Source organism: Ornithorhynchus anatinus, chromosome 9 (genome assembly GCF_004115215.2).
Source record: "Ornithorhynchus anatinus isolate Pmale09 chromosome 9, mOrnAna1.pri.v4, whole genome shotgun sequence".
In the NCBI taxonomy this organism is placed as follows: domain Eukaryota; kingdom Metazoa; phylum Chordata; class Mammalia; order Monotremata; family Ornithorhynchidae; genus Ornithorhynchus; species Ornithorhynchus anatinus.
Window position 1 is genome coordinate 23,816,031 of NC_041736.1, and position 20,801 is coordinate 23,836,831.

At 43.8% G+C, this 20,801-nt stretch overlaps 1 protein-coding gene across 1 annotated transcript in view; it reads right to left on the reverse strand.

Annotated features, from left to right (window-relative positions):
• ITGAV (integrin subunit alpha V) overlaps window positions 1–20,801 on the reverse strand; it is a 91,882-nt gene that overhangs the window by 24,882 nt on the left and 46,199 nt on the right. The window contains exons 7-15 of the mRNA XM_029071634.2: window positions 20,547–20,672; window positions 15,746–15,790; window positions 13,607–13,650; window positions 13,470–13,526; window positions 11,745–11,797; window positions 10,829–11,031; window positions 2,967–3,158; window positions 1,630–1,675; window positions 625–732 (exon numbers count right to left, since the gene is read on the reverse strand). Coding sequence (XP_028927467.1) covers window positions 625–732; window positions 1,630–1,675; window positions 2,967–3,158; window positions 10,829–11,031; window positions 11,745–11,797; window positions 13,470–13,526; window positions 13,607–13,650; window positions 15,746–15,790; window positions 20,547–20,672 — 874 coding nt within the window. The remainder of the gene's footprint in view (window positions 1–624; window positions 733–1,629; window positions 1,676–2,966; window positions 3,159–10,828; window positions 11,032–11,744; window positions 11,798–13,469; window positions 13,527–13,606; window positions 13,651–15,745; window positions 15,791–20,546; window positions 20,673–20,801) is intronic.

Consider the following 20,801-nt stretch of genomic DNA (forward strand, 5'->3'; position numbering starts at 1 on the left):
GCTGTGTGACCTTGGGCAAGTCGCTTCTCTTTTCTATGCCTCAGTGACCTCATCTGTAAAATGGGGTTGGAGTCTGTGAGCTCCACATGGGACAGGGACTGCGTCCAATTTGATTTGCTTGTAAGCATACTCCCTAGCGCTTAGTACGGTGCCCGGCCCATAGTACCAGTGTCTGTGGCTCATCCATGCATTTCTTTCCTAGGGCTTAGTACAGTGCTTTGCACATAATAAAGCTTTAATAAACAGTGTACTACTATTACCATTATAATTATGATTATTTATTATTATTCGAGAAGCGGCACGGCCTAGTGGATAGAGCCCGGGCCTGGGTGTCAAAGGGACCTGGCTTCTAATCCTGACTCCTCCACTTGTCCGCTGTGTGACCTTGGGCAAGTCACTTCACTTCTCTGGGCCTCAGTTAACTGGTCTGTAAAATGTGGATTCAGACTGTGAGCCCTAATTGGACAGGGACCTGTCTTTACCCCAGTGCTTAATACAGTGCCTGGCACCTAGTAAGCGCTTAGCAAATACCACGGTTATTGTTACTATTGTTACCGTTATCCATACGATTACCTGCTGGATTAATAGCAGCACCACTTTTTTCAATAAAGTAAATGCCCTTACCAAGAAACTTTGATATCGGTGCCTGTCAGCGAACAGGTTTTATTCTCCGGATTTAGAATAGTAGGATCAACTTCTAGGACTGCATTTACAGTGATAACAGGCCGGGCTCTGGGAAAAAAAAAAAAAGCCAGACAGGAAGAAAATTATGTGAACTCTCTATTTGGAAGTACACAGATATATATGAAAGTCATTCAAAGACCCCTCTGTTTTGTAAACATTTTGAAAAATTGATTGAGCACAATTCAGAGAATGGATATACGTAGGGCCGGTCCGACACGGAAGCAGAAGAGAAAAATGAGAAAGCAGAAAAAAGGGAGAATGAATGTACTGTTATTAGCTGCCCTGAGAAGTTCATCAAGATCTTTTCACTACAACCTGATCTTCCCCTGTACTCCCGGGCTCAATAAACAAGGTGGGCCTTTGAAAAAAACAACAACAAAAAAAACTCACCAGAGCTTCTGAATTTCGAGATTGTGACTGGCATTTTTAATGCTTGCTTACATTTTATGTGTAAACTACTGCAAAATGAATTAGGAATAACAGAGCAAAACATCTAGAATCTAGACTAAACTTCTTGTGGGCAGAGATCGCATTTATCAACTCTATTATATTGTACCTTCCCAAGCGTTTTCTATATAATACTCTACATAAGTGCTCAATAAATACTGCTGATCGACTGATCAGGCTGTGCAATTTTACAAATAATAATAATAATAATGTTGGTATTTGTTAAGTGCTTACTATGTGCAGAGCACTGTTCTAAGCACTGGGGTAGACACAGGGGAATCGGGTTGTCCCACGTGGCGCTCACAGTCTTAATCCCCATTTTACAGATGAGGTAACTGAGGCACAGAGAAGTTAAGTGACTTGCCCACAGTCACACAGCTGACAAGTGGCAGAGCTGGGATTCGAACTCATGACCTCTGACTCCAAAGCCCGTGCTTTTTCCACTGAGCCACGAAATGCCCTGTGCTTTTCTACGAGAATAGAGATGATGGGTTTTACCTGTATAAAACAGCTCGGTCCACACCAAAGGCACCTACAATTAAATCTGGAAAAGAGAGAAAACAGGTTACCTAAGAAATCATTGCACGCTTAATGGAGGAAACAATAAAACAAAATAATCTTGCTTGAAAAATCTATCCTGATACAAAGCATCGTCAGACTAATGGCACCTTTCTAGTTGCTTTTGCATAGAGTGAGAATTTGAGAATGTTCTCAAAATTGCCATAAGCATTGGCCAGAATGCACTAAGAATAAAAACCTTGACGAGGAATAAACACAGAAAATTTGAAAAAAGAGAACCCTAGGATGAAAAATAAAAGGGCCTAGTGGAAAGAGTATGGGCTCGGTAGTCAGGAGATCTGGGTTCTAATCCCAGCTCTGCCACTAGCCTGCTGAGTGACCTTGGGAAAGTCACTTTACCTTTCAATGCCTCAGCTTCCTCATCTGTAAACTGGGGATCCAATACCTGTTCTCCCTCCCCCTTAGGCTATCGGTCCCAATCAATCTATTAATCATATTTATTGAGTGCTTACTTGTGTGCAGAGCACTGTTTTAAGTGCTTGGGAGACATCAAGGATCAGGGACTGAGTCCAATATACTTATCTTGTATCTACCCCAGTGCTTGGCACACGGTACTTAACAAATATCATTATTATTATTATTATTATTACCATCATCCTTATTATTAAGCCCTGGACCAAAGACTTACATTTGCCCAAACCCACCACAAACCTAATCCAGGAAAAAAAATTTTTTTACAAGATCCATTTTGCATACATTTTTGATGGAAATTTTGGAGGATAAAATTAAGTGGAACAATAACCCCTTAATCTCTCAACCCATTCTGGTCCATTAATCTATAATCCTATCTCCAGGAGCAGTAATTTTTCAGGAGAGTTTATGTTTCCCTATAATCTCATCATTATTACTGAGAAAATATAGTTTCAATTTTCCAATTGGTTGAACTCATTCTCTTCAACCATCACATATCATCACCATCTCTAAAGTCATCCTTCAGAGGACATTAGAGCTAGGACAAAGTGGCACGAAGTTTTCAGAAACACAGACTACAATTCTACTCCAAAACTGCTCCAGGAAACTCCTTTTTCAATTGAAGCTAGCCACCGAATTGAAGAAAATGGTAATTGTCAGTCACTGTCCCACTTAAGAAAAACTAAGCCTATTTATGATCTCTGCTGAATGCATTAAAATCAAGTCTGCCTTCACCATGTCATTTTTGAAAGCATATGTGGAATGGCACTGGGGTCTTTATTTTGATTCTGGAACAAGAAAAATAGTTTCTGTCATCGCTACAAATATGGCACAGAGAAAGGCACCTGGATATCCATTTTGGTCTATATCCGTAGCTCCTTTCAACGAATATCCAAAACTCGGTGGCATAGTACGGGAGACCCAGTGTCCTTGGAGGATCTGTGATGGCATGGAATTCAAGCCTGTCGCTCTTCCATTGTAAATGTACACAATCCCGCTCTTGTCCTCACCACCGTAAGGAGCAGCGACTGCGATATCTGTGAACGAAAAGGAGGGAGACTTTCAGGCATTTCATTACAAAACAGGAACTCAATCCATCTTCTCCAAGATATATCCATGTTTCAGAATAATGATAACTGTAGTATTTTTTTAATGCGTTTACTGTGTACCAGGCACTGTGCTAAGCACTGGGGTAGATATGAGGTAATCAGGTTGGACATAGTCCCTGTCCTATATGGGGCTCACAGTCTTAATCCCCATTTTACGGATGAGGTAACTGAGGCGGACAGAAGTTAAGTGACTTGCCCAAGGTCACATAGCAGACATGGCAGAGCTGGGATCAGAACCCACACCCTCTGACTTCTAAGCCCGTGCTTTTTCCAAACTGCATCGACTTGAAGACCATTCTGACTTCACATTCAGGCAATGGTGTTAGGGAAGCAGCATGGCCTGGAGGAAAGTGTCAGAGGCCCTGGGTTCTAATCTCAGCTCCACCACGTGCTTGCAGTGTGACCTTGGGAAATTCACATAATTCCCTGTGCCTCAGTTCCCTCATCTGCAAAATGGAGATTCGATATCTTTTCTCTAACACTGTGAGTCCCATGTGATACCTGATTATCTTGTACAATGATAATGGCATTTGTTAGGCGCTTATATGTGCAAAACACTGTTCTAAGCGCTGGGGGGGATACAAGGTTATCAGGTTGTCTTAAGTGGGGCTCACAGTCTTAATCCCCATTTTACAGATGAGGTAACTGAGGCACGGAGAAGTTAAGTGACTTGCCCAAAGTCACACAGCTGACAAGCAGCGGAGCCGGGATTAGAACCCATGACCTCTGACTCCCAAGCCTGTGCTCTTTCCACTGAACCACGCTGCTTAGTACAGGGTTGATACACACTAAGTGTTTAACAAATATCATTATTATCATGACTCAAAGCAGAATCCATCTATCCCCCACAGCATATTTCCGTAAAGATGCTCTATAATCAATCATTACGTATTATATGTCCCATTATGTATTATATTGTACTTGTGCCATTATGCTCAAGTATTATTGAGCAATTACTATGTGCAGAGCACTGTATTAAGCACATGCGAGAGCAAAACCAATCTACTCAGCCTCGGAGAGGATGAATTTTCTAGGTGATTTACTTGATGGTTCTCATGTAATCAGTGAGAAGGAAGCAGCATAGCCTGGTGGATAAAGTCCAAGCCTGGGAGCCAGAGGACCTGGGTTCTAATTCCAGATCTGCCACTTGCCGGCTGTGTGACCTTGGGCAAGTCACTTAACTTCTCTGTGCTTCAGTTCCCTCATCTGCAACAAGGAGATTTAATACCTGTTCTCCCTCTTAGACTGCGAGCCCCATTTGGGACAGGGACTGCATCCGGACTGTTTAGTTTATCTACTCCAGTGCTTAGATTGGTGCTTGACACATAGTAAGCGCTTAGCAAATACCATTTTTAAAAAAAGCGGCAGGGCATCTTACTTTATGACTAAGTCTATCTGTGGCGACTAAGCAAGGTCTAGCAGGTTTCTCAGGCTCGAGGAAAGGAGATTCTAGTACAGGGATCAGTCAATCGTATTTATTGAGCGCTTACTGTGTGCAGAGCACTGTACTAACCGCTTGGGAGAGTACAATATATCAATATAGCAGAGTTAATAGACACATTTCCAGCCCACAGTGAACTTGCAGTCTCGAGGCAGAATTATCAGAGTGTCAAAGAGGAAGACAGATTAGGGTTTTTAGCTCTGATTCCACTTCCGCAGACTCCTAGAAAAAAGGGAAACTCCTCTGGCTTGCACAGACTCCGGAGCCAGTACTGAGGGGGCTGTAAAGGGGGTCATAGTCTGACCAATTAAACTCCACCTCAGGGAAACCCCTGGGGCACCTACTCAAGTCCTCCCATTCCTCAACGGTTAGCACCTTTGACTCCACTGGCTCCTGATGGGGCACGAGCAACCGACAGAATGTAGGGGGCGGCAGGTGGAAAAATAACGGCTATTTTTGAACCCTAATGAAATATTATGAAAATTATGAACCCTCGAAGACTCTGTGGAGATTTACTCAGGTAGGGGTTAACCATGATCATTTACACCAGCCAAACAAAAACGGCAGATCAATGAAGGATCCTTACTCTGAACTTCCTCCCTGACAATCGTATTCTGATCTGAAGTCCCGGGGACCGTCTCAACTGAGGTGGTGGGAGGGGTATGTGAGAAAGCCGTGCCTCGCTAAAGCAGGAAGACCGAGAAACAGTCGGTCCTCGGGACGCCTTCTTGGATTGCATTCCGCCGGTTGAAAAGATTCCTTTCCGGGCTACTCAGGGGCCACATGCGCCGACCGCTTCCCGGAGACAGGATCTTAGCGGTGGCAGTGTCTTCCAACCAGGGTCCCGTCCTTCATGGATTTCCACAGACTGGAGATCTGTGTAATGGAGTCTGGGGGTGGGAGCACGCGAGGAAGGCAGCCCCCCCGAGACCGCCTAACGCCACACTCAGGCACGCTCCCGGCTCCGCCCCTTGTCGGCTGTGAGACCTTGGGCCTCAGTGACTTCGTCTATAAAATGGGGATGGAGACCGTCAGCCCCGCGTGGGACAGGGACTGGGTCCAACCTCATTTGCTTGTATCAGCCTCAGCGCTCAGTACAGGGTCTGGCACGGAGTAAGCGCTTAACAAATACCATCGTCATCATCACAGTGTACGGCTGCCCCTGACAACTCTGTGGCTCAATGGCTTGAGCACTTTTTGACAGGCACATCTACCAAGAAGCAATGAGGCCTAGCGGAAACACGATGGGCCTGGGAGTCGGGGGACATGGATCCTAATCCCAGCTCTGGCATATGCTTTCTATGTTACCTCGGGCAAGTCACTTAACTTCTCCTGGCCTCAGTTCTCCTGTTCTCCCTCTTACTTTCCAAGCGCTTAGCACAGTGCTCTGCACACAGTAAGCACTCAATAAATACAAGTGGAAGGATGAATGAATGGATACTTACAGTGTGAGCCCCCCTGTGGGACAGGGACTGTATCCAACTTAATTCACTTATATCTACCCCAGCGTTTAGAACTGTGTTTGACACATAGTAGGGGCTTAATAAATACCATTCAAAGAACGTCTCTGATTGATTTACACAGATGGGATTTTTGTATGTGCGTGAGTGTGCGTGTGTGTGAGTGTGTGTGTGCAGCAGGCAATGGAGGGAGCCTCCCCGAGGTCATCTGCCATCACATCACATGGTGTTTTGGTTAGAACACGGGCCTGGGAGTCTAATCCTGGTTCCACTACTTGTCTCCTGGGTGACCTTGGGCATGTTACTTAACTTCTCTGGGCTTCAGTTACCTCATCCGTAAACAATGGGGATTAAGACCCATGAGCCCAGTGTGGGACAGGGACTGTGTCCAACCTGACTAACTTGTATCTACTTTGGCACTTAGAACAGTGCTTGGCACATAGTAAGCACTTAACAAGTACCATAATGATAATAATAATGATAATAATAACGATTATTATTATCACAGCTGGGGAGCACACTGAGTGGCTGCCCCTAACCCTCTGTGGTGCGCGTCTAATGGCCTGGGCCTATAGCCTTCCATGCTGGGGCTCTCCGTAGAAGTCAGTCCTAAGTGGATTTAGATTAGCCTAAACTCGTCTCTCTAGACTGTAAGCTCGTTGAAGGCAGGAAATGTGTCCGTTTATTGTGGTATGGTACTCTTCCAAGCACTTAGTACAGTGCTCTGCACATAGTTAGTGCTCAATAAATGCAATTGAATGAATGAATTAGCCTGGAAGAGGGCAGACCAGAGTTCCCCAAGGTGGACCTGAGATTCAGGTGGGATCGGCTAGGGCGTCCTTCACATCGCTGTCAGAGAAGTGCCTGTCGCTGTCAAAGAAGCGCCTGCAGGTAAGGAGGGTGGTGTCCGACTCGCCAGCCACCAGGGAGCACAGGGCCTCTCCCATCTGGATCGCCCACCTGAAACGACACCTCAGGTTCCATTTCGAGGTTGGTGGGAGCGAGCCAGGGGGCTGGTGGTCTGTCTGCCTAAATCCTGGGGACCCCTTTCCTCTGGAATTGACCCATGCAAGGCAGGCAGAGGCCTTCATGGTATTTGTTAAGCGCTTACTATGTGCCAGGCACTGTTCTAAGCGCTGGGGTAGAGAAAAACTAATCAGGTGGGACACAGTCCTTGTCCAACATAGAGTTCAGAGTCTTAATCCCCGTTTTACAGATGAGGGAACTGAGGCACTGAGAATTTAAGTGACTCGTCTAGAGTCACACAGCAGACAAGTGGAGGAGTGGGATTAGAACCTGGGTCCCTCTGACACCCAGGCCCGTGTTCTATCCACTAAGCCATGCTACTTCTCTGGGCCATGCAGATCTGGTGGGTGGGAATATTTTTAATTAGTGCTTAATAGCTGACATTTGCTGAAGCTTTATTAAAATCCACATTTAAAGTTAAAAGAGCACAGGGCTCATTTTTTAAATCAATCAATGGTACTCATGGAATACTGTGTGCAGAACACTATACTAAGTGCTTGGAAGGGTACAGTGAGAGAGTCGGTAGAAAATTTCCCTGCTTACAAGGAGTTTAAAGTCTAGAGAGGTGAGAGGGAGATGTTGAAATAAATTATTTACATGTACATAAGTGCTCGGGTGCTGAGGGTGGGGTGAAAATCAAGTCTTAAAAGGAACAGATCTAAGAACAAGGGTGATACAGAAGGGAGAGGAAGTAGGGGAAATGAGCGCTTAGTCGGGGAAGGCCTCTTGGAAGGGATGGGATTTGAACACGGCTGTGAGGTGGGGAGAGTGATGATCTACGTATGTGGAGAAGAAGAGAGTTCCAGGACAGAGGGAGAATGTGGGCAAGGAATTGGAGGCAAGATCGATGAGATGGATGTATAGTGACATAGTAGTTATATAATAATAAAATTAATAATAATGAACAACTGTGGTATTTGTTAAGTGCTTACTATGAGCCAGGCACTGTACTACGCGTTGGTGGAAATGCAAGCAAATCGAGTTGGACACAGTCCCTGTCCCACATGGGGCTCACAGTCTCAATCCCCTTTGGACAGATGAGGTAACCGAGGCACAGAGAAATGAAGTGACTGGCCCAAGCAGGCAAGTGGCAGAGCCGGGATAAGAACCCAGGTCCTTCTGACTCCCAGGCCCGGGCTCTATTAACTACGCCAAGCTGTTTCCTCATGCTTAGAAGAGTGCCTGGCACATTGTAAGCAATTAACAAATGCCTTTAAAAAAAAAAAAGTCAAATGGCAAGCGAGGACCAGAAACACTTAGTCCGAGAACAAAGTGAGTCTCCTGTGCTCACCTCAGCACAGGTGCGCTGGATGGGAATGGGAGGGGAAGAGATGACGACAAGCTACCCAAAGAGCTGCCAGATGGTGAGCTAAAACTGGGAAACCAAAAGCAGGAAGGACAGAGGAAATGTTTTAAGGAGACAGTATGACAAATCCCGAGGGGCTTCTCAGTGAAAAATTGGGTATCGATTGTCACAGATACCCAGGGCACACTCCAGTCATGAAAGGATTGGCTCTCTTTGAGCGGAAACTTTCTAAAATGCTTGAAACAAGGAGGCAAAAGCAAATTCAGCACCAGGTGCTATACACAAACAGGACAACGCAGCAAGGGACCGTCGGTTCACTATGGGCAGCGAACACGTCTGCAAATTCTCTTGCATTGCACTCTCCCAGGCGCTTAGAAAAGTGCTCTGCACGCAGTACGCGCTCAATGACTACCACCGTTTGATCGATTGATTGACAGTCCTTATGTGTGCAGGGCGGTTAGGCTTGTGAACCCGCCTTTTCTGGCCATGGGTGACCTTCACAAGCAGGGCTTCACAGACAAGCACCGAAGGCACCACAACAACACCGACAAGGACGACAGTGTATTCAAGCTTGTAGCTATGGTTGAGAACCTGAAGGACTTGAAGTGCATGGTTGGGGGGCTCCAAAAGGGGGGACCAGATGGGTACACCTGAGTCAGTTTCCTTCCATCTGTGGCAAGGAGGTGCCTGGCCATCTTGAAGTTCCCAGTCAGGGCTAAGGTAACATTTTTCTCCTCTGCCTTCCTCTAGAAGCAGGAATACAAGGCTTGAGGGGGGATGGGGGAGCCTCATTAGTTTAAAAAAAGGTGGAAAACTGCTGAATCGATCAAACAATCATATTTATTGAGTGCTTTCTGTGTGTAAAGCTCTGTACTAAGCACTGGGGAGAGTACGATATAAGTGTTGGTAGACAACTTCTCTGCCCACAGGAACATACAAGGCTAGAAAGGGAGACCGTCACTAATGTACTTAAATTGCTATTACTAATAACGATAATAATAAGAATTATGGTATTTGTTAAGCGCTTATTACGTGCCAGGTCCTGAAGTAAGAGCTCGGATGGATACACGCAAATCAGGTTGGACGTGGTCTCTGTCTCACATGGGGCTCACAGTCTTAATCCCCATTTTACAGATGAGGTAACAGAAGCACAGAGAATTTAAGTGACTTCCCAAGGTTACACAGCAGACAAGCGGCGAAAACGGGATCAGAATTCATGATCTTCTGACTCCCAGGCCTGTGCTCTATCCACTACATCATGTTGCTTCCCCAGGACCTAAGTGCTGTGGGCCACAAGTGAGGGTGAATAAAGGATATAAATCCACATTCAAGGGCAACTCGGAAAGGAGAGCAGGGGAAAATGAGGGGTTGGCCTGTGACTCCCCACCCCTTCATATCCGTCAGACCATCGTTTTCCCCAACTTCAAAGCCTTATTAAAAGCATATCTCCTCCAAGTGGCCCTCCCAGACTAAGAGCTCATTTCCCCTACTCCCTCTCCCTCCTGCGTTGCCCTCGCACTTGAATTTGTATTCTTTATTCACCCCACCCTTAGCCCCATGGCACATACATACCCATAATTTAATGCCTGTTTCCCCCTCTAGACTGTCAGCTCCTTGTGGGCAGAGAACATGTCTCCCAAATTAGTCATACTGGACTGTCTGCTAGGCACACTCTCAACAAATACCATTGAAGATGACGACGGTGGTGGTGAGGATGAAGCGGACCTTGGTACCTTTCCTTTAGTTATTAGGCATGCACCAAGAATCTCGGCAAAATTGCCTCCTCAATAACTTGGGGCAAGTCCCTTAACTTCTCTGTGCCTCTGTTTCCTCATATGTAAAATGGGGATTCAATATCTGGTCTCCCGCTCCCTTAGATTGTGAGGCCCACGTGGGACAGGGGCTGTGTCCAACCTGATCAACTAGTATCTGCCCCAGGCCTTAGTACAGGGCTTGGCACAAAGTATGTGCTTTACAAACAGAGAAGCAGCATGGGCTAGTGGATAGAGCACAGGCCTGGGAGTCAGAAGGACCTGGGTTCTAATCCCGGCTCCTCCACTTTTCTGTTGTGTGACCTTGGGCCAGTCCTTTCACTTCCTCTGTGCCTCGGATACCTCACCTGGAAAACGGGAATTATGAGCCCTACGTGGGACGGGGACTGTGTCCGACCCGATTAAATTGTACCCGTCCCATCACTTAAAACAGCGTTTGGCACACGGTAAGCATTTATCATTACCATTTATTGCCATTTCAGGAAACCCCATCCTTTGGGGCATGAAAATTTGGGTTGTCATTTACTGGTGTATAACTTTTCCAGCTGAGCATAACCAGTGAAGAGGTGAGAGTCGGGAAACGTATGGCCTACCGTTGAAGCCATCTTGGTCAAGATCTCCCAGAGGCGCGACAGCACTGCCGAATCTCGCGAAGACTTCAAACCCATTTAGCTTTAAGGTCCGGAAACCCCCCGAGGCTTCTTGTAGGCAAATGGAAACCTGGCCCACTTCCTGAAGTTTGCCATCTGAACCCCGATCCATGAAGAGAGGTGCGCCGATGAACACGTCTGCATAACTGAAAAGCACACAGTCTTTCAACCTGCCCAAGTTAAAGCCTCACCAGCTCCAAATTCATTCAGTCGTATTTATTGAGCGCTTACTTTGCGCAGAACACTGTACTAAGCGCTTGGAAAGTACAATTCGGCAACAGAGACAATCCCTACTGAATGGGCTCACCGTCTAGAAGGGGCGAAGACAGACAACAGAACAAAACAAAGCAAGTGGACTCTAGCCGAGAACGGGGTTTTATTTTCCATCGGGATCAGGAGTCTACATTCTAAAGCAATTCTTATGCCAGTCAACAGCACCGCTCCCTTACAATCATTCCTATTCAAAAGTCTCACAACTCAGTAAAAATATAAAAGAGCTGTTTGCCTTCTTGTCTCACTTTTTTTTTTTTTGCAGGCTTTAAAGCATCTGTAAGCTTTTATTCAACCATTTCTTTCTAAAATACCAGAAAGACCATTAAAGAAGACATAAAGGAAAAAATGATGGGTCTACAGTAAGAGACAAGTTATATAACCAAGTTAAGAATTTTGCTACTATTCCAGAAAAAAGTATATTTAAGTAACCTTTTTAAGACAAAGGTGGTTTGGAGGGATTGTCTAAATTAACAGAAGAGGCAAGCCTTTTTTTTTACAGTAAGAGAGTCTGTTTCGTTTTAGCAGTGTCTGTCACAAACAAAGAGAACAAATGCTTCTGGAAACATCTGTACAGAGAAAAACTTACTCATCCCCATTAATGTCAGTGGCAGCTACAGAAAATCCAAAATATGCAGCCATCTGGACAATAAAATGAAAAAATAAGTTAACATCTGATTTAAGAACTGTAAAATTGGCATTAGTGTTTTTTTTAATCAAATAGCCTTGAATAAGTCCCCTTCCCTGCATGCAAAATGAAACCTACTTATTGAGAAGAGCCTTAGTGAAAAAAAAAGAGAAAGGGAGAGATATGAGGAAAAGGGGAGGAGAAAGAGAGAGATGAGACAGAGAGGGGAGAGAGAGAGAGAGAAACTTTTTTCTTTGGCCAGATGACCATCTAAATGCAGTCAATATTAAGCTCTATCATTTGTAATCTGAAATTATTCCTGAAATTACAGTATTTCACATCTGAGCCTTTAGTCTATAGTGTGAAGGATTTCATAATCCCTTCGGGTAGAAAGTCTTTGAAGGTGGTGATCTTATCTTCTGAATCTACCATACTCTCCCAAGAGCTTAGTAAAATGCTCTGTCCTGGATGAATTTGACTGACGGATTTGACTACTGCTAACCCCAAGGTAATTCAGCTGTGCCAGGGTTCCTTAGACATAATCAGTGGGCATCCACACATTCTCTGAATAAGTAGCTAAACTTAGCTGTGAGCTGGGCTGCTTGCTGAAAATCTTTTGGTTCTGGATGGGAGAGAATAAAGCAGGCTCTATTTGAGAATACAATGGGTATGGGCGAATACATTGAAGGAGGGTGGGGGACAGCTCCTGCAACCTCCTATCAATGGAACTGGGGTGCTGGGCGTCCCCCATGGCTTTCCCACCACCTTCGACTTCCGTTCTCATCCCTACCCCTAACGAGCAGAGGGTAAGGGAACACCAGCCCCTTCAAATTTAGAGCCTGGGCCCTGAGGGGTGAGAGACTGATTCCTCCAGCAAAATGATAAGAATAACTGTGGTATTTGCTAAGGAAGGGAATAAGAGCGCTCATTTATTTAATTGTCTGCTTCCCCACTAGATCGTAAGCCCCTTGAAAGCAGGGAATGTAACTACCAACTCTAAGAAATTATACTCTCCCGAGATCTGTGTACCACATTCCGCACGGAGTAAGTGCTCAATAACGCCACTGACTGATTTAGTGATTAGCAGGAGAGATAGAGGCCATATGAAGATAAAAGCAGAGATGAGAATTGAGAGACAAAATGCCTTCCTCCCCACAGCTTTGTACCTTTACCCCACTAGATTTAGAGGCTAAGTCTGGAGTAAAAAAGAACACTCTCCACTCTTCTCCCACATTCACTGCCACACTGCCAAAAGCAGAGAGATCCTATGCTTTAAAAACAATTTCCCTTTTTCAAAAATAAAAAAAAGCTACATACTGCTTTTCTGAATCTACAAACCACTTAGGAAGTCATAGCTTAAGACAGTAATCCTGCTATTTTATGTATTTTGCTTTTGGGCCAAGAGCTTCAGTTTATATAATGGCAATTTAGATTTCTGTGGACCTTAGTTTGGACTCAGCATAGGCATGAAGAGTGACCTTAACTGAACTATAAAATAGTCGGGAAAGAAGCATGAGGGCTTTCCAAAGGCCCTTTAAAGAAATATTATGAAAAATAAAACGAAGGACAGCATTGAGGGACAAAAGTTCAGATTACAACAAAACGAGAGAGAAGCACAGATATATATTTTTGACTCCCCTAAACGGTGACAAAATCTATCACTGGAAAATTATTTTAAAAGCATACCTGTTCGCCGGTAAAATTATATAACGATGACATATTCTTCCCATTGTAAATATAAACCTGCATAATGAAAAAAATAGACAAACTTGAAACTATAAAACGGAACATCTTTTGTCACTAATTTTTGTTCGATTACCTACCATTCCTAATGTTCTTGCTGCTCTAGGAACTCCAGATACAAAATCTGAAAAAGACAGAAATATTAATGGTATTGGTTAAGTGCTTTCTATGAGCCGAGCACTGTTCTAAGCGCTGGGGTAGACACGAGGTAATCAGGTTGTCCCACGTGGGGCTCACGGTCTTAATCCCCATTTTACAGATGAGGTAACAGAGACCCAGGGAGGTTAAGTGGCTTGTCCAAGCTCACACAGCAGACAAGTGGTGGAGCTGGGATTAGAACCATGACCTCTGACTTCCAAGCCCTCATGCTTTCCACTAAGCCACGCTGCTTCTCAACATCCACCCAGTCACTAAATAGAGGGAAAGAACTTATAGTAAGTGCCTTTTCATTGAGAGCATTCAGAGAGTTGAGAAATGAGCGCTTAGTACAGTTTCTGGTGGATAGTAAGTGCTTAAAAAATATGATTGAAAAAATGAAATCAAGATCTCAATTTATCTAGGGCTTGGACATAAGTAACTCTGTTCACAGAAACAGAAAAGAAAGTTCATTGAAAAAGGCAACCAATCCTTTTTACACAGGAGAATACCGAGTAGCGACATATAAACCAGAACAGGTTAAAACTCTTCACTATAATTAAACATAAATGGTGAGGAAACCTGATCAAAGTTTAGAAGGAAAGGTGATTATCATCAGACTGAAAATATCAATTTAAGAAGGTCTGGAGCTATTTAATGCATGTAAAATCCATAAGCAAGTAAAATCCTTAAGGTTAGGGACTAAGGGGTTGAGTTCTAATCCCCGCTCTGCCACTTTGCTGTGTGACTTTGGGGAAATCGCTTGTCTTCTCTGTGCCTCAGTCTCTTCATCGGAAAATTGGAGATTTGATACCTGTTCTTACTCCATATGGGAACCTCATGTGGGGTAGGAACTCTGACCTGATTATTTCAATTCTACCCTAGCGCTTAGTACAGTGCTTGGCAAAGAATAAGTGCTCAACAAATACTACAATTATTAGTATTTGGTAGAAATGTATATGATCCCTCTAAAACAAGTAGAAGGAAATCCGAGAGAGTTGCATCACACTACTTCTCCAAACAGACTTATGCCACTGTCTGAGACAGAACTGTAGACTGGATGGATTACTGGTCTGAGCCAGTGTGACTACAGAAAAAAGGAAGTTAAGCACCCCTCAAAGATCACTTTGCTTTCCCTTAAACTTCTAATTCAAGGAAATGTTACATTTTTTTTACATATTTTTACCACCAACTAAGTGCTGGGGTGGATAAACGCTAGTCAAGTTACAAACAGTCTCAGTCTCCATTTTATGGATGAGGTAACTGAGGCGCAGAGAAGTAAGGTCACAGAGGAGGCAAGCAGCCAAGGTAACATTAGAACCCAGGTCCTCTGACTCCCAGGTCCGTGCTCTTTCCCCTTGGCCATGCTGCTTCTCAGCCCACTGGCTCATTCTGAGTCAATGAAAAAAAAAGACTATTCTAATAGTGGGGGAGACGGTAAGGGAAAAAAGTTTAATGGACACCAACTCAAAGAATCAGGTTTCGATGGAGTAAGTGAATATTCCCTACAGTCGTACTTACCTGCACTCCTAACATATGCCATATAACTTAATATATATTGTTCCCAACTTGTTTTCTGATTCTATTATTTTAATCACTGCATTCTTTGAATAGGGAAGCGGCACGGCCTAGTGGAAAGAGCCCGGGCCTGGGAGTCAGAAGGTCTAATCCCAGCTCTGCCACTTGCCTGCTGAGTGACCTTCACTTCTCTGTGCCTCAGTTACCTCATCTGTAAAATGAGACTGTAAGCTTGTATTCATCCCAGCGCTTAGTACAGTGTGTGGCACATAGTAAGCGCTTAGCAAACACCATTATTATTATTGTTATTATTATTATTACTATTAATTCAGGCCCTGCGAATTGCTCCTGTGTGACCTGGGGCAAGTTGCTTAACTTCTCTGTATCTCAGTTCTCTCAACTGTAAAACGGGGATTCACTACCTGTTCTCCCTCCCAGATTAGACTGTGAGCTCCATGACAGACAGGAATTATATGTCAACTAGATGACTTGCACCTACTCCGGCGCTTAAGAACAGTGTTTGACCCTGTTTACCAAGTACCATAAAAAAAAAAAGAACATTTTACCTTCTATACCATCCCCATTGAAATCTCCAACTGCTACTGAATAACCTAAAAAAGCAATAAAAAATAGCCAGTCATCCTACCAGGTGTGTAAAAATCTTGTATTTCCCTGGCAATTCAGCATTGGCTACTAAGCCAACTTCCTTGTAACTGCTTTGAACTCGTTCCATGGACTGTTTCACAATACAATGTTTCACCTTGTATTCAGTTAAAAGAATGTACCGCAATAAATATGTCACAGATATAATAGCTCCTTGTACTCTAAAATGACACCACCATCGGTGAAATTCCTCTATAAATGCATATGGTGACTGAAAGAGCCAATTCCAGACCTACACCGCACACAAAAATAAGGTGTCCTTTGTTGTGCAATCAGCTTGATATTTGATGCTTGCAGTGCCTGGCCCTGATTTCACTTTTGCCTCTGTCTCTCGATCCTTAGAAGTGCTGTTTAAAAGGCATTACTCCTTTATTGACTGCAGTGGTCTACCCCGGGGGCAACTGACTTCCAGTTTTCAGCTGGGAAGCAACATTGTCTGAAGCTCTTTTTTACTATATCCTTGAACGTTTTCTCTGATTGCCTTATTTCTTGTTTCTCAGGTTCCAGCTCGGTACACAGAAGCCGTTTTGGGCCTCCTGCAATCATCTATTTTCCTCAAGTGTGCCAGAGAGCTGAACACTGCAACAGCCTTCTCAACTGATGTCTCCATTTCCATTCCATCCCCTTTCTATTCCACACTGCATCTGTTGCCCAGATTGTTCGTCTAAAATGTCATTCTGGACTTGTCTCCCCCCTCCTCAAATATCTCCAAATGTTAGCCATTCCCGTCCATAATGACCTAAAACTCCTAGCCACTTGCTTTAAAGCACTCATCGAGGCCCTCTACCTCCTCCTTATCCACTCCATTATCCCACTGTACCTCAGCTCAAATTAATTCGTTCCTCTCAAGTCAACATACTCCCTGGTCCTCATTCTCATCTATCCCACCGCTGACCGGGAAAGCTCTTTCCCTTCATATTGGATAGACCGCAAAGCTCCCAATCTTTAAAGCCCTTCTGAAATGACATTTACTCCAGGATACCCCTCTTTCAACCCCCTGCCCCTGTCACACACTCAAAGAACCCTCTAGACTGAAAGTTCATTGTGGGCAGGGATCATGTCTGCCAACTCTGTTATGTTGTTACATTGTCCTCTCCCAAGCACTCAGTACAGTGCTCTGCACACAGTAAGCGCTCGATAAATGCCATCGTCTGATCGATTCCCACCCATTTCTAAACTCTCCTTCTTCTATCCCCCTTGCTGCCCATTCAGGACTTCTAAATTATTAAATACTAAAGTACCCACAACCACCTACAGTATTCTCAAACATTTCTTACAGAGGCTTTTACCTGCACACTAACTCGTGTACATATCCCCTTCTCCTTCCTCCTCTTCCTCCCCTGCTAAATTGTAAGTAATAATCATAGTAGTAATAGAATTTATTGAGTGCCTATAGGATGCATTTCACTGTACCAGTGGGAAACTTTAATGAACAAGTAACATGTTCCCTACCCACAAGGAGCTTATACTCTAACAAGGGGATCAGGGCAAAAAACCCCCAACAAAAACCATTTCTAAACTGATTAGCCGAAATAAAGAAGTAAATGCTCAACCGCAAAAACATATATAAGAGCTGAGCATGAGTACAAACAAGTTCATCAGTGTTAAGGATTGCTTATGAGATTACGCTTAGAGGCTAGTTAGGGAAGGCTCGCTGGAGGAGGTGTAAACTCCTTTGAGAGCAGGGATCGTATCTCCTGTCTATTGTACTCACCCAACCACTTAATACACTGTTCAGTCTCCCAATGATGCTCAATAAATACTACTGATGGACTGAGGTGATTATTCTGCTCATTTTATTGATTCTCTGGATGTCGCTTATTCATTCTAATTCATTAGAGAGGATATAACACCTTCAGGCATATTGATTACACAACAGGATCTACACGCTAACTTAAATATCACTTCCAATGATAAAGTGAAATTATGGTTGACTTGAGTGGCATAAGAGGCTCTAACCTTTAGTTCGGAGAGAACGTGACACTCACTGGTAATATAAGAGAGGAATAATAATGTTGGTATTTGTTAAGCGCTTACTATGTGCAGAGCACTGTTCTAAGCGCTGGGGTAAACACAGGGGAATCAGGTTGTCCCACATGGGGCTCACAGTCTTAATCCTCATTTTACAGATGAGGGAACTGAGGCACAGAGAAGTTAAGTGACTTGCCCACAGTCACACAGCTGACAAGTGGCAGAGCTGGGATTCGAACTCATGAGCCCTGACTCCAAAACCCATGCTCTTTCCACTGTGCCAAAGTCAGAGGGGAAGGACTGAGATAAAAATTCACTCCAGCCCAAGCAAATACTTCTCAGGATGGCGAGCTCTTTATTTCACTCTAATGAATCTTATAAAGAGAATCTCGTCCTGTTCCCACACTTTTTGTTTGTTTACTTTTGTTATTGTTGGTTTTTTTCTTTTCCTTGAATTCTGTAAGTTGGTCTTAAAAGTCCTAATCTTTTTCAGGACCTTGCCCCTGAAGAGGCAAAACAGGGAATAGTTCTTGAGCAATGTTAAAAATTATGAAAAAAATGAATTTGTGAATGTGAGCTCTAAAACAGCTCATAAAAGGAACAGGTTAGGGATGGCAGAAGGGATGTTTCTAGTCTGGACTGTAAGCTTGTTGTGGGTAGGGAACGTGACTGTTTACTGCCGTACTGTCCTCTCCCAAGCGCTCAGTAGAGTGTTCTGCATGTAGTAAGCACTCAATAAATGGGATTAACTGACTAGCCCTGAGGTTTGATGTCAAGGAGGGTAACCGCCACCCTGTCTGTCCCTCTTGCTCTCCCTGCTGCTGCTGGGAGAGAGAGGATTCTGTGTTGGTTGGCTTCGCTTTTGTTCTTTTGCTTGCACAGTTGCTGAGATATGACTTAAAGCGAAAGATTCAACCTGATTGGAGTACCGCAAGTATAGGTCAAGAATTCAAATAGAACCGAAAAACATATGAGCTCTACATACATACATGTATAAGAAGTGGTTTTGATGACTGAAAAATTAAGTACAAGCAACATCATCATTACGCATTTTTACCACAAAATTTGAATGATTAAGAAAGAAGTCTGTTGGTGAAAGAGGAGAGAATACAGCAAAATCAATTCATAAATCCTAAGGCATTGTATCTAAAAATTCAAATAATTTCAGACAATATATAATTTATTATATCATAATTATCGTGATTTCATCAACAACACGATCATCAATAGCATTTTTAGAGTGTACACTCTGGTGTGTACACTTCACACCGTGCTATACTTCTGTGAACCCGCTTATTTAATGTGCTCAGAACCCCAGAAGGGACATAACTGACAGGGGAGAGAATGCGAGCAACCCAGCCCAAAACACTATCACTATAATCAAATTCTTCTCCTAGGTTCCAGGCCCCAAACTTCACAAGTGGACTGAAACCTATCCGTGATGTAAAATGAGATACTCCAACGTAATCATCACCACCTTATGTGAACCTGTGTCCTTGAGAGAATCTTCAAGTCCCACTGGAGGCAGAACTGAGGTAGAAAAGTCTGAAGAAATAAACAATATCTTTGCCACCCCTTCTTCCGGAAACTACATTTTCCAGAAGCCGGAGGCCTACACTTCCCAGAATCGTCTGGGAAGGAGAGCCACGGTAAGCCAAGTGGAGCCCTTTAAATTGAGAAATGTTGAGTGAGGAAAGTAAGTTCACTCTTCCTGATGATCCCCTGGTTGAACGTTCTGCTCTATGTGCCGACTATCTATCTAACGAAGCTGACTTATCTATCTATAGTAGCTTGCGCAATGCGAAGGTGTTCGGGTCCGGTTTGACTTGCTCTATTTTTCTCTTCCTTTACTGTTAACACCTTTGTCTGTGTTTTGAGGGTTTAAGAAATGTTCATAGGGAACTGGAACGTTTCTCAATTTCCTCCCCCACAACCCTGGTAGAAACAGCTCTCAATAAACGCCACATGGATAGTAACTGCAACCTTATGGCTTGCAATCGTGACCCAAGACCTCTTCAAAAAAAATTCAGAGTCCAAGAGGAGCTGAGCATTAGACCTAGAGATAAATAAAACGAGTCCTCAGCTCAAATCTGCAAGGCATTTATAACACTGCCATTATTGCAGCATGGTTTAGTGGACAGAGCAAGGGCCTGGGAGTCAAAGGTCATGGGTTCTAATCTTGGCTCTGCTACTTGACTACTGTGTGGCCTTGGATAAGTCATTACATTTCTCTGTGCCTCAGATACTTCATCTGTAAAATGGGGATTCAGGCTGTGAGTCCAATGCGGGACAGTGGCTGTGTTAAACCCAATTTGCTTGTATCCATTCCAGTGCTTACTACAGTGAACGGCACATAGTAAGCACTTAACAAATACCGTTACTATTATTATTATTACCGCTGACAGAATAAAAGCTGGATGGAGTACTGGACATCAGCAACATAAAGGACAGAAGTACTGCCAATAATAATTCCCAGCAAGATCACTAAGGAGCCGTTTTCTTCTTGGATGGTCTGGGGTTTCACTGGAAACCCTCACGCACCATCCTTTTAGTCGGGACAGCAGCTTGATGAGAGGGAGAGGAAAACTAGGAGATCATGGTGACTAACATCCAGCACCACAAGACTGAATGGGATGGAAAAATATCATTAATCCTCTTAACGGTCTAGATTAATGTTCGCTACGTAAGAGATTTCCCATTTCCTGGACGGATTTCCGTTTTCGGACTACTTACCCAAATAGCTGTCATCGAAAAACGCCTGCGCTGCTCTAGTTGCTAATTGGTTGTTGTATTTGATGCTGTATACTTTGGGGTCGTATTTAGACACAATCTCTGCCACTTGATCAGAAATGAGCTGACCTAAAAGAAAAAGGACACAATTCATGTAGAGAAACCGGATTCCAAACGGATGGGTCATTAATTGAGAAACATCGCTATCAGATACTAGTGGCTCTCTCCCCATTAAAATCTGAACTACAAAAAATTCCT